Here is a 14,129-nt window from a genome sequence, read left to right on the forward strand (position 1 = left end):
ATATATGAAATAATTATTAGGTATGAAGCACTGTATTAGGCATTGTGGTATTTAAAAGACATGGCCTTTCCTTCTGGAGGCTTCTCATGTGGTTGAAGATATTAACTATTTCTTCTAAAACATGGTCAATATGAATTATTATTAAATACCTAGAAGATTTTTTAGAACCAAAGTTATTAGTGAGTATTATTTAAGAGAATTTCTAAAAGTGCTTATCAGGGATTGACAGGACCTAATGAATCTCTCCAATCAATATACCTCTGATTTTATTGGCAAAGTTTCACAGTAAAACACATTTCAATCTGCCATTTAACATTTCCATAGCTCATACTCATTTCTTATCAAAACAACCAAAACCAAACAAAACAACCCTACAACTATGGCATGACTTTCACTATTTTTCCATACATAAAAGTACTGCTAATTATCAATGGAAATTTACATAAAGCCAAGTTAATAATAATCATTCAGCTGTTACTACAATATTCTAACATTTTCATAGTGAATTTTTCTTTCATAAACTTAAATTATGCCCTGGAATGAGGAACTGGAAGAAATCTAGCTTACTCACCTGATGCAAGAAAAAAACTTTTCATTTATTGTATTAAAATGCAAACTACTTAGGAGTAGAAAAAAGGACTTAAGTACTTCAGAATTTATTTTTTATATTCTTTGTAACAAAAATGTAGCAATAAAACGTATTTTAAATAACTATATTTTGAAGAATTTGAGGTAGATAAAAAGTAGTAGTTATTTGAACTGGAACTCTATATACAATTTCTAATAAAAGATAATTTGGTTCAAATATATGAAACAGACTTTTTAGCTTGTATGGAAAGTCAATCATCACCTACAAGATTATTTATTTTATGGAGGAAAGCAATCCAAGTTCCAAACAACAGACTTAAAAATCAAACTTTCAGGGGCGCCTGGGTGGCTAAGTGTCTGACTTTGGATCAGGTCATGATCTCACGGCTGGTGAGTTCGAGCCCCACGTCAGGCTCTGTATTGATAGCTTAGAATCTGGAGCTTTGTTTGGATTCTGTGTCTCCCTCTCTCTCTGTCCCTTCCCTGCTTACGCTCTGTCTCTATCTCAAAAATAAATAAATACTAAAAAAAAAAAAAACAAAAAAAAAACTTTCAGAACAAAATTTGTTCTGAGGCAGGGTATACAAGTATATATATAGGCTGCCTCTCGATATAATACTTGCTTTCAAAACACAGTGTCAAACACTCTACACAATAACAGAAAAACTCTGAAAAACTGTAAAAGGAGAAAGAGCCATAAATTCTTCAGAATTATTACTTACTGTAAGATTGCAAGCTTATAAATTTTGAACTACAGACATTATGGAAGCTTGGGCTCTCATCTTGGTTTCCCAATCAAAAAGCTATGTGATCTTGCTAAACCATTTTAGGTCTTAATCACCTGTTTAAAAAATAACACCCCTTCCCCAGGCAGGAGGGGTGGGGGGACCACCTCTAGGATTCATACAAGAAGATGCCTCTTTAATTCTTTAAAGCATATGGTTTATGAAAACTAATGTCTTACTTGTTTGGTATCTGAGAGAAGATTTCAGTCACCCACTTTTCCAAAGTATCCAGTGTTTCTTTGGGGAGGGCAGGTAGGAGACAGGGAAATACAATGTTGTTATTGAAGGAAGAAATGCAATTAGATTTAGGTATAAAATCTTTAGGTATAAAACAAAGGGATACTTTAATTTGGGCATTACTTGCCACTCCTTAACCAGTAATAAGTAGCAACAACAACAAAAACAATAGTTAAGAAAACCTTAAGACACATAATTTTATTAGACTCCTGTATTTCTAGCTGGTAAAGTTAGAAAATGTACACAAGTTTTTGTTTTGTTTTGTTTTGTTTTATAAAAAAAAGGAAAGTTTTTGTTTATCACTAGGCTACTGTGGAGAGCCAAGAGTAAAAATATCTCCATCCTCCTACTCCATTCTAAAACTTAATTCTTCTAGGAAGGTTGCTCCCAATTAATCCACACTATACTGATCATTCTTTCTCAGGATTTCATTAGTACTGTCAACATTCCATTTATTTTACATTAATTTATACTTGCTGAGGTTTTAATCTGTAAGTCTTCCTCTCAGGTTGCATATAATATGATTTCTATCTTCTTTTGATTCCTGTATTTCATACAAAATTCTTTTTAAAAGCAGATCTCGGTACAAAAAGAAACCTTTTTCCTTTATCCCACTGACTCATTACTATTACCGAATAGTATTTGTTCTTCCACCAGACACAAGTTTCACTAATTTTCAAGAGATGCCCCATTATGTAAAACACAAGATACAAATTAGACTAATCAAGTTCTGAATTTATTCTATACTATATATATAGATATTCAACTCTTAAATGGATAAATGCTAAAGCTTAAAAAACAATTGAATTTAAATTGTATAAGGTTCTCTTATCAAATATCTAGGGTTTATTTTAGAAATTTGCAACAAGCATTAATAAAGGAAACAATACATAGTTGAAGAAAAATGCGTGTTTGTGACGCACTTGGAAACAGGAATTAAAAACTGTAAATTATATACTGAATATGGAACTGCCTATTTTAACAAATGTTGTAAAAGGAATTTAGTTACACGTCTGTAGTCTGAACAAAAGAATCTAGCATTCTATAGCCATAGCTTTAGATTCAAATCAACTTTTAGTGGACTAATTTTGATCCTAAATGCAAAAATGTTTCATATTTAAGTGCCAGGTCAGCTTCAATTTCAATTTTGACAACGAAAGAACAAAATCTCATGAAAAGGAGAGTCATAGGGTGAGAAGATTACTTTTTCAAAATTAAATGTGCAAACTATAGTATATGTCAAAAGGAAGTTTGGCAACTTCCTGAAGTGTAAAGAAAACAAAAGAAAGCTACCATGATTTCTTTAACGATAAAAAGTTAACACAAATTGCTGAAGATAATGATAAAAGAAGGAAAAGAAGTACTGATCAGTATTTTACATTTTGCTATTATCACCATGATGGATTTCAATTAATCATGCCATTTTACTGGACCCTACGTAAAGATGAAAAGACAGACACCTTGCTCTGTCAGAGTTTACAGAGGCAGCAACTAAATGTGACCTAAAAGACCAATTCATGGCCTATTAGAACATCAGTAAGCTCATAGACCAGCCTAGAGATAAGACCTATGTCTATAAAAGAAAAAAACATTTGCCTGAGAATCAGATGATTTTGTGATTGCTAAGCTGTGCCACTTGCTATGTGACTTTTCCAAACCCTGACTTCCTTTAGGTCATATTAAGGTCAAGCACTAAAATAATTAATAATACCCTGCAACACTAATCAAGGCAAACAAATCCTAAGAAAGCACTACTTCAACATAATTCTAAGGGCCATAAAAGACAATATACTACCTTTGGATTGAACCACTAAAGTCATGTAATGAGCAGAATAGTAACGCATCCAGAATTCTCTCAATCTAGCATGTGTATCAATATTATTCCTTTTTGGCTCATGTTTCAGTGTCTCAGCATTTCCTGTAAAAAAAAAAAAGATGAAAAACATCACAGAAATAAGTAGTTTACTTTGAACCACACTAAAATTAAAATATTTTAAATATGTTTACTTTGTCAAAAGCCTCTATACCAAAAATGCATGCTCTGCTACTGATACATAACTAATGAACCTAAGTGACTCAAGAATATAGAATCAATGCATTACAATAATATCAATATAGGACAAAAATTCAAAAGAAACAATTCTGAAGTGTATTTTAACACATAAGGAATTAATCTCCAATTGGCAATACCTTAACAACAGTAATTGTCTTCAGCTTCTTCTCTTAATCATTAGTCTAGCATCCAATTCAGGTTTTATCTCTGAATTATTTTAATAATATTCTACATAGTCCTTAAAAATAAACCACATAAAGCAAGGCTGTCATATAAATTGCATATAACTGTACAAGATATACAGGGAAGCAGAGCAGCCTTTGAATGAAGTACTATTTAGATCAACTCATCTCAGATTCTACCTTATGGTCAAAAGCATTAATATAAGGCTATAATTGAATTCTAACACTAAGAAAAAGCCATTATAAAAAACATACCATTTAAACAAAATTTGGTCACATTGCTGAATCTGTTGATAAAGGGAAATACCAGGTTGGGGTAGAGCACAGACTTTATAATCAAATAAAAATAGAGGTTCAAATCTCACACCCAACACCGTGTGATTTAAGCAAATTAAATAACTTCCCTGAACCTGTTTCTTTAACTTTAAATGGATATGATAATGGGACCCAGCTCATAACAATGTTAACAATGATCAAATGAGGTAATTCATGTAGTGTTAGCAGAGTATCTGGCACTCAAAAAGCATTCACAAAACTTTAAGTGCTATTCTTGATATACCTAATGTCAGAAAACCAAATACATGCATGCTCAACCACTTTCTATTTGAGAAGCTGCCTACCAATCCTAAAAGGTGCCCAGCTACTCTGCTTTCACAGTCTTCCATTCTTAATCAACTTTGCATATTCTCAATCTTCCTCAATTAGAAAATAATCTAATCCTGAAACCAAGATTGCACTGTATGTTAATTAAAATTTAAATTAAAAAAATAACACTTCTGCCAAAAGAAGAAGGAAGAGGAGGAGGAGGAGGAGGAGGAGGAGGTGGAGAAGAAGGGAGAGGAGAGGGAAGAGACGGAGGAGGGGGAGGGGAGAGAAAGAAGATGAAGGTATAAAGCATCTTACCCCAAAAAAATTTCCCCATAGGATGTCCAGGTCTAGCAAGGCTTCCAAACAACATTTCCTTTCTGTTTGCATCAGAAGGTCTTGCAAGTTGATATTCTGTCAGTTTTAAAGAAACACTTTTAATAAAATAAATTCAGTATTTGCTTTATTATTAGAAATTCAAGAAATGAACTGCACAGGACTGAAAGTAACGAAGTAACAAAAATTAATTTTATGAATTGTGTGTTATAAGACTGAAGTGGAGAACTCAATGACCCAGGTCAGGCTCTATGATTTAACACATTCTGTATCTTTAGGCAGTCAATGCACCTTCCTAGAGGTTTTCCTTTATTTTCAAATGAAACAAGATAGTTAATGATCTGAAGGTTTCAATTCTAGGATGCTATGTCCAAGAATTTACTGATAAAGTGCTTTAATAAGATGTTAAAGCAAATTTCTCATTACCTGGGAACTCTGTCATACATACTGTTTAAATTTCCTCTAAAACCAGCTGTGTCGTTAATAAAATATTAATTGTTCAGAACAATCACTTTGAAGTCAGAAATATCTTGTCTAGAATCCAATTCTGCCATTTACTACGCTGTACAACCTTGAGGATAGGATGTTACCTAACTTTCCTGATTCTATTTCTGCATCTATAAAATAGAGTTACTGGTACTTAGTTCATAGGCTTTTGATAAGAAATAAGACAAGATATATTCCTTCAACAATTACTCACTGAACATCTTCTATGAGGCAGGTAGTACTGAACCAGTTGCTAGAGGCAGAAATGTGAAAAAAAAAAAAAAAAATGGACCCAGTCCCTGCCCTCAAAGAGTTTACATTCTAGTAGAGGAGATAAACAATAACTAAAACAAACAGATTCTAGACATAATGTCAGTGGTAGGTGCTAGAAGAAAAATAAAACCGTGTAAGAGAATGGAAAGTGACAACAGGCCATAAAAGGCCTAAGGTGGTGACAAGTGAGCAAAATCCAAATAAAGTGAGAATGATGTCATAAGAAGTTTTGGGGAAGTTTTCCAGGTATCGAAATTATAAATTCAAAGGCTTTAAGACAAGAAATATTTTAATGAATTCAAAGGCAGCAAAGAGGCCAGTGGAGTAGTTTAATAATCATTAAGAGCTTAGGGTCAGTAAAAATTACAGTTTGCTATGGGTAAGTGCTAAAATGCATAGAGTAATTTAAATATATATAAGGGCTGTCACTTAACCTAATTTTGTCTTATTTGTGTGTGAATTTATTTTGGGTAAGGGGGAGGCTCAGGAAGGTTTTCCACAGAATGACTCAAGCTGAGTATTGAGGGACAAACTAGGGTCTTCTAGGAAATAGGAACGGAAGGAGAAATGGGAGTGTGTAAAACATTTTAAGGAGAAAAAACTTAGAAGGAGGTTATGGCACCTCTGAAAAACAGACACAGTTTTTGAAAAAAATTGGGGAAATGACTGATTCTGGAACTTTGAGTTAATTACTTCACTTCTGTAAGCCTGTTTCATTACATGTCAAATAAGGACAATGGGGATAACAATCACAATAATGCACATAAGTAGTGCTCAAACTGTCAGCTATTATCATTTATCATAGGAGTAATGGCAAGGCATTGCAGATGTTTAATAAGGAGAGTGACATTATCAGATTTGGACTTCAGTAAGTTCATTCTGGTTGTGAAAGTAGAGAATGGGTGGTAGGAAAGCAAAAGTAGAGACAAGAAAACTGATTAGGGGCCATCACTGTAATATTTGCTGAAGAGAGTAGAAAGTGGTGACAATAGGGATAGGAAGAAACAAAAGTAAACATATTCAAAAGACTTTAGTTATAAATCATAAAGTCTAAGTCAACAATGAGACAGCAATATATATATATATATACCTTCAACAAGTAAATAATAAAAAAAACTGTTAAAAAAATATGAAGATATGGCTATAACATGAGAAAAACAATTCCTAAGTGTGGCAGATTGAATAATAGTTCCCAAAGATGTGCACATCCTAGTCTCTAAAACCTGTGAATATGTTACCTTACATGGTAAAAGGAACTTGGTGGGTATAAATTAAATTAAGGATCCTGAGAAGGAGAGGTTATCCTGGATTATCTGGGTGGTCCCAATGTAATCATAAAGATCCTTATAAGAGAAAGGCAAGAGGATCAAAGTCAGAGAAAAGATCTAAGGACAGAAGCAGAGTTCAGAGAGGAGAGAAGATTCTACTCTGATGACTCTTAAGATAGAGAAAGGAGCCATAACCTAGGGATGTAGATGGTAACTAGAAAGTGGAAAAGGATAGGAAACAGCTTCTCTCTTATGGCCTCCAAAAGGAATGCAGCCTTAATGAAATAATTTAGACTTCTGACCTCCAAACATTTAAGAAAACAAATTTGTGTTATTTTGAGACACCAAGTTTCTGGTCATTTGTTTCAGTAGCAAAAGGAAGCTAACAGACATGTAAACATATCCACAAAAAATTATCTATCCACAACAACTGATAAAAATAGAGTATAAATATCTGAACACTTAGAGAACACATTCTGCTACTTGGTTAGATTAAAAAGGTTTTGGATATATCCTCAGTCTCAATCACTAAGACATATTCTGTAGGAAATTACACATATTTATGTGAGACCATGAACTATCACTAAAATAAAAAGCTAATCATTAAGAACATTTTTTTTTCCTCTACAATCTTCTTTTAGGAATAAGCTAATCCCATTTTAAAACCTACCCTATAGACATTGACATGAGTTTGTTACCAAATGTATTCAAGAAAACTGTAAAACACTAAACACACCTATCTGCAATGGGTAAATAAATGCTTATAAATATAAGTGTATAACCACTCCTTTGAAAGATTAGGCCCAAAACAGATTGCCAATGCAGGGCACAGTGATAAGAGTAATGAAGTTAGATCTACATAATAAATTAAAAACCCAGGAAAGAATCTTTTTTATAAGCAGGTAGAGAGGAATTATTTTAAAAAAGTAAAATGAGAAGAGGAATCTGCCAGGAAAGTTGAATCTCCCTTCAACTCCTCTTACATGGAATGGGCCATCCAAGCAAGCAGGCAACTGAAAACATGCAAATGAGTTAAGAATGATAGAAGAAAGATTATCACAGCTGAACAGAAGAAAACAACACCAGATTATTGAGCTTTCAAAACTCGTTAATGAATACTAAAGTTATTACACCAGTTACAACTTAACAGCAACCTCATCTCCCTGATCTCAAGTAAACCCTTCACACTTAGAAGGTTAAGTGACTAATGACATATATCTAGCTATCTGTATCAGGTCACAAATTGAACTAGGTCTCCTATCATCAAAACAAATAGATTAACAAAACAAAAACAAAAAAACAAAGCCTTTACCTTAAGTCCATTTTAAACCAAAACTACTTAGTACATGTGTATGTATGTACATATATCACATGTATATGTCCATATATTTATTTCTGCATATTTCAAAATAAAATATATTCTAACTTAAACTTATAAAAACCAAATTAAAGATTGTGTAAACACCAACACTTCAACCCAATCTAGAAACTGTATGAAGAAAAATACTTCAAAGTACTTAAGACAGAAGGTGCTTTCTTCAAAAGTAAGAAAGACTTTCAGAGTTTTCCTTGGTTATTTTGGTTTATCAACCACTCAACAAATACTTATCTGGGCTATGATAAAAGAGATAGTGTGGTAGGCAAATAACGAAAGTGAAGAAAATAAATCTTTGATTGTAAGGAGCTACAAGAGCTAAGAGGAATACAATTCCGTCCCACCCTCTTTTACAAATAAGTTGAGGGCCACAGTCAGTTAAATTTCTAGAAGTAAAACAAAAATCTGCTGACGTCCAGGCAGACGGCTCTTTCTATCCATCTACAGTTTACTCCTCTTAATGAATGCAGTAAGTCATTATTACAACCCAACAATGAATTAAGACAAAGAAGAGAAACAAGAACAGAAATCTGCCTCTTAGGCTGTGGCAAGCCAAGCCTAACCTATATGAACCGAAAGTCCCCTCAAGTCTAGTATTATTTGTTTTCAATGCTAAAATAAGGCAAGCAGGGCCATTCTATGGTGGTGCTATTTACCAGTACTCTGTAATTAACGGTATTTATAGCATGGCTCTGTAATGAAGCCTCACCCTATATAAGTACAGTTTTTCCTTATGGTCTTCATTCTTTAAATCCTAAAGACAAGAAAAACTGTTAACAAAATTAAATGCATTTCCTATTCAGGGATTTAGTTTCTTTATTCATAAATATATCACAACTGTTTTCAGAACTACCAAAATTCAAGCCATAGACCTAACAAAAGATAAACCATTTATTTATTTGTTTATTTTGAAGGGGGGAGGGGCAGAGGAAAAGGGGAAGAGAAACTCTTAAGCAGACTCCATACCCAGTGCAGAGCCCGACATGGGGCTCAATCTCACGACTGTGAGATCATGACATGAGCTGAAATCAAGAGTCAGAAGCTTAATAGACTAAGCCACCCAGGCACCCCCCAGTATAAGCTATTTAAGTATCAGAATGTTACTTAAAGCTTCAGAGAAAATGTCTCTTCATTCAGAAAGAGTTATGTTAACTTTTAAAGTTTTAACACCTGGTATTAACTTTAAGAATTAGGCTACCGTCCTGGGGCACCTGGGTGGCTCAGTTGGCTGGGCGTCTGACTTCTGCAAGGTCATGATCTCGCTGTAAGTGGGTTCAACCCAGCATCGGGCTCTGTGCTGACTGCTCTAAGCCTGGAGCCTGCTTCAGATTCTGTGTCTCCCTCTCTCTCTCTGCCCCTCCCCTTGTCACGCTCTCTCCCTCTCTCAAAAATAAATAAATATTTAAAAAAAAAAAAAGAATTAAGCTACTGTCCTGCAAAAGATTAGTCACTATGGTAAAATGCTCAAAAACTACACTGAAAAACAATAATCTATCATTATTTTATTCCAAATCTACAATGAATTACATTTTAATGGTTCAAGAATATGACACATTTATTTTAATTTTGCCCTTTATGATAAAAGGATAAAATGGTCCAGTGATAATAATGATAAATGTGCTAAATAACTAGTCAATGCAAGAAATAGTCGTAAGATATAAAGCACTTCTCTTACCACTATCAACAGCTTCAACTTCACGGTCAATTGCATCTCTGATCATTAGTGGATGGATGAAAAACTGAGCCCATCTGAAAAACAAAACACAAAAAAACCCTAGCATTTGTTTTTGTTCATAAAAATCTTTTCATCTGTTCATCTGTTTTTTTAAGAAATTTACTAAGTTGGAAATTTAGTTCATAATCATGATATGTAAAATCTAAGTAATATTCTGCATTTCTGTATTTTAAAGTCTACAAACTACCTTTTTTTCATTATGATCTATAATACCCATACAGAAAAGTTCATAAAACATGGACATAAAGACTAATGCATAGGGGCACCTGGGTGGCTCAGTCGGTTAAGCATTGGACTTTGGCTCACATCATGATCTCATGGTTCATGAGTTCCATCAAGAGTTCCAGCCCTGCTTCAGGGGACTTTGAGCCCTGCCTCAGGTGAGCTTGAGTCCTGCTTCAGGTGAGCATGAGCCCTGCTTCCCCGCCCCACCCCACTCTCTCTCCCTCTCTGCCCCTCATGGGATTCTCTCTCTCTCCCTCTCACTCCATTGCACCCTCTCTCTCTCAAAAAACAAAACAAAACAAAACAAAACAAAACAAAATAATGCATAACTACAAGGTAAAAGTCTGAGCGGCTACCACCCAGGTCAAGAAACCAACCCAGGCCAAGAAACACTGTCAGAACTCTAAAAGCACCCGGCACCTGTATCCTAAATGTTATGATAATCACTTCTCCGCTTTATAGTTTGTACATATAAGTACATGTATGTACTTCTAGACCAGTATTTCTTGACCTTTCTTTTTCCCATTATCAACCCTAAGGAGCCTTTTCAGATTTTCTCCTAATCACTCTCTTTGAACTTTTAATATCACAGATACACTGTTTATCTGTATGTATATCTGTGATTTCATATAAGGTATATAAAGCCTACTCTTATTCAATGCAGGGTTACAAATTATTAACTTTTTTAAGTTAAAAGTTAAAATTTTAAAGGCTATCAAATATTTTACTTTGCTTTATAATTGTATTTGCTTTTTAATGTAATTTAAATTGTGATGCATCAAATTACATGTGTATCCATTTATTAATAATAGCAATGCAAATAAATTTTAATTAACATCTGTTTTTCCAGCAAAAAAAAAGCAATTGAAAAAATTAATTTCCTACAATTTTTAGTAAACTTTTCACTTTTGCTTGATACAAAAAGAAACTTCTAGCTTAACTGGCTACTAGATATTAAGACAATCAAAATTTTCCTTTCAGTACTTGGCATAACTAATGGGTTAAATAACTTGTTCAATTAAATAAAGTAGAATATTTTTATTTAATTCCAAAGTCATATACAAAAGCACAGAGTATCAATACCCACAAAGCAGGTAATGAAACCAACTGGCACATGCAATGCAGATCACCTCTAGTGATGACTCCAAGATCAAGCAATCATTTCAAAGTTCTCCAATCATCTATGCACCAGTTTTGTAGCACTGACAGTGAATGTGCTTTGTATTATCTTCTATGAATGCTTATCACTGTAAATGGTGCTCACGTGATACTCAAGTAAATTAAAAACAGAAATTAAATACTAAGTAAAGATTTTGCCAACTAGGGTTAAGCTTTGGAGGGCCACAAACCATTATAATATTGGACATTTTTTCATCTAGAAAGAACCAATTTTTGCCACCAATGGGAACAATATGCTCTCTGCTGAGAATGCGTGTTCTAAACAATCCAGTTTTATTTTTTATTTTCTATAAATGGAAATATATTTTATGTATTTTTAATGTCTGACTTATTTACCTATTTATTTTAATAGTCATCCACAATGGTACATGTGGCTATGGTTCATTTATTTTCACTGCTGTAGAATATTCCACTGCATGAAGTTACTCATCCAAGCTACTGCAAATGGTCATTTGGGCTGATTACAGGTTTAGACCATTACAATCAATGCTACCATAAATTCTTACAAATGTGTAATATGCACATTTGCACAAGTTTGTCTAGGTATAAATCTAGGAAAAAACTCCTAGGTAATAGTATATGCAAGCATATGTTCAACATCACTAGCTAAAACCAAAATTTTCATCAGCAGTTCCAATTCCTCCATTCCTCCAAAACCTCACCCTCACCTGGTATAATCAAACTTTAAAATTTACTACAACTTTCAAGAGTACAGTTAAATCTCATACTGGCTTTAATTTACATTTTCCTGACTCCTAATGAGATTGATTACCATTTCATACATTTATTAATCATTTGAATTTTTTCTTTGGTAAAATACTTAAGGCTTTTTTCTACTATGTTGTATTTTTTCTTGATTCTAATATATATTCATTTCATATAATATTTAATTATGTTACATACAATTATACATATAATCTAATAATTAAAAATTAATGACAGTTACTTTTAACTTTTTTAAAATTAAAGAATTATTTATTTGGCGGGGAGTGGGGGCAGAGACAGAGAGAGAGAGGGAGACAGAATTCCAAGCAGGGTCCGTGCTGTCAGCACAGAGCTCCATGAGGGACGCTTCAACTCACAAACCATGAGATCATGACTTGAGTCAAAATCAAAGAGTTAGACACTTAACCCACTGAGCCACCAAGGCGCCCCAACAGTTATTTTAAATATAAGTCCTTGGTTATGTGTGTTGTAAATATATTCTTCTACTTTATACTTGTTTTTCCCACACTCCTTATGGTATCTTTTGATGAACATAATGTAGTATCATTTTTCTTTATTTTTTGTGCTTTTTGTATCTTGTTGATAATTCTTACTGGGGCTAAAGTTATACTCATCTCTAAAACTTTTAGTTGTACTTTTTACTTTTTGGTCTATAATCCACCTGGAATTGACTTTTTGTGTATGTTGAGAAGAAGTCAAGTTTATAGAAGCCCAATTATCTTGGAATCATTTCTTTAAAAAGTTCTTTAATCACTGCTACACAGTGCCCCTATCAAAAAGCAAGTGTCGGGGCGCCTGGGTGGCGCAGTCGGTTAAGCGTCCGACTTCAGCCAGGTCACGATCTTGCTGTCCGTGAGTTCGAGCCCCGCGTCAGGCTCTGGGCTGATGGCTCGGAGCCTGGAGCCTGTTTCCGATTCTGTGTTTCCCTCTCTCTCTGCCCCTCCCCCGTTCATGCTCTGTCTCTCTCTGTCCCAAAAATAAATAAAAAACGTTGAAAAAAAAAAAAAAAACTTCAAAAAGCAAGTGTCTACATATGTGTTGGTCTATTTCTAGGATTTCTGCTCTGTTCCATTGGTCTCTTTGCTTAGCCTTCTAATACCATAATGTCATAATTACAAAACAAATCTTAGTATCTAGTAAGTCCTGCTATCCTGTTATTTTTCCTATGCAAAAATAATTAGCCCTCTGCCTTTCCTTATAAATTTTAGACTTAGTTTTTTTTATTTAAAAACTACATAAATCTTCTGAGATCTTGGTTGCAATATCGCTGAATCAATACATTAACTAAAGAAAACAGGTATCATTAAAAATAAATTAAGCTTCAAATCCATGAATAGTACTTTTCTCCAATTACTTAGCTCTTCCTTAAAATCTCACAATAAGGTTTTAATATATTCCCCAAAAAGAGTCTTTATACCTAATTTTTGGAATAATTTCTGAGTGTTTATTTTTTATAGCTTTAAAGGTATTTTAACTATCACTGCTATGGAGAAATACTACTGACTTTTATATATTAAACATTATCAATTTTATCATTTTTATTTTATGTATCCAGCCACACTAATAAATTATGTTAAATAGAAGTGATCACAATCTGCATCTCCTTCTTATATCTGATCGCAACTTGAAAGCTTTCCAGGTTTTACCATTAAATATAAGGCTTGGTTTAAAATATCAAATATCATCTTGAGAAAGTTGACTTACACTCTGTTAGCTAAGAACATCTTGATGACCAGATACTGAATTTCACCACATATTTTCTACATACATTTTTCCCTTCAATCTGACAATGTGATGAACTGCATTAATTGATTTTCTCATGTTAACCCTACCTCATAATTTTCAACCCAACTCAGTACTACTGTATCTTTATTGCTATTTGTATGTGAGTATGGTCTACAGTTCTTTTTATATTACACTTTCTTATATCAAGAGGTCATACTACCTTCATAAATGAGGGAGGAATTATTTATTCCTTCAATTTTTTGTAGACCTCTAAACCTAAAAGTTTTAAATCTAAAAGATTTTTGAGATTTTTGATTACACATTCATTTCTTTGTTATAAGATTATTCAAACTTAAAAAAAAATTTTTTTA

The 14,129-nt window shown here is 33.4% G+C and overlaps 1 protein-coding gene across 4 annotated transcripts in view; it reads right to left on the minus strand.

The window, feature by feature from the left end:
• NRDC (nardilysin convertase) overlaps window positions 1-14,129 on the minus strand; it is a 103,542-nt gene that overhangs the window by 32,461 nt on the left and 56,952 nt on the right. For all 4 annotated transcript variants that reach the window (XR_003970703.1, XM_030324174.1, XM_030324173.1 and 1 more), the window contains 4 exons: window positions 9,844-9,917; window positions 4,749-4,844; window positions 3,406-3,528; window positions 1,553-1,610 (listed from right to left, as the gene is read on the minus strand). Coding sequence is in view for 3 of the 4 variants with exons in the window: in XM_030324174.1 (XP_030180034.1) it covers window positions 1,553-1,610; window positions 3,406-3,528; window positions 4,749-4,844; window positions 9,844-9,917 (351 nt within the window). In the remaining variant the exon portion in view is untranslated. The remainder of the gene's footprint in view (window positions 1-1,552; window positions 1,611-3,405; window positions 3,529-4,748; window positions 4,845-9,843; window positions 9,918-14,129) is intronic.

Source organism: Lynx canadensis, chromosome C1 (genome assembly GCF_007474595.2).
Source record: "Lynx canadensis isolate LIC74 chromosome C1, mLynCan4.pri.v2, whole genome shotgun sequence".
In the NCBI taxonomy this organism is placed as follows: domain Eukaryota; kingdom Metazoa; phylum Chordata; class Mammalia; order Carnivora; family Felidae; genus Lynx; species Lynx canadensis.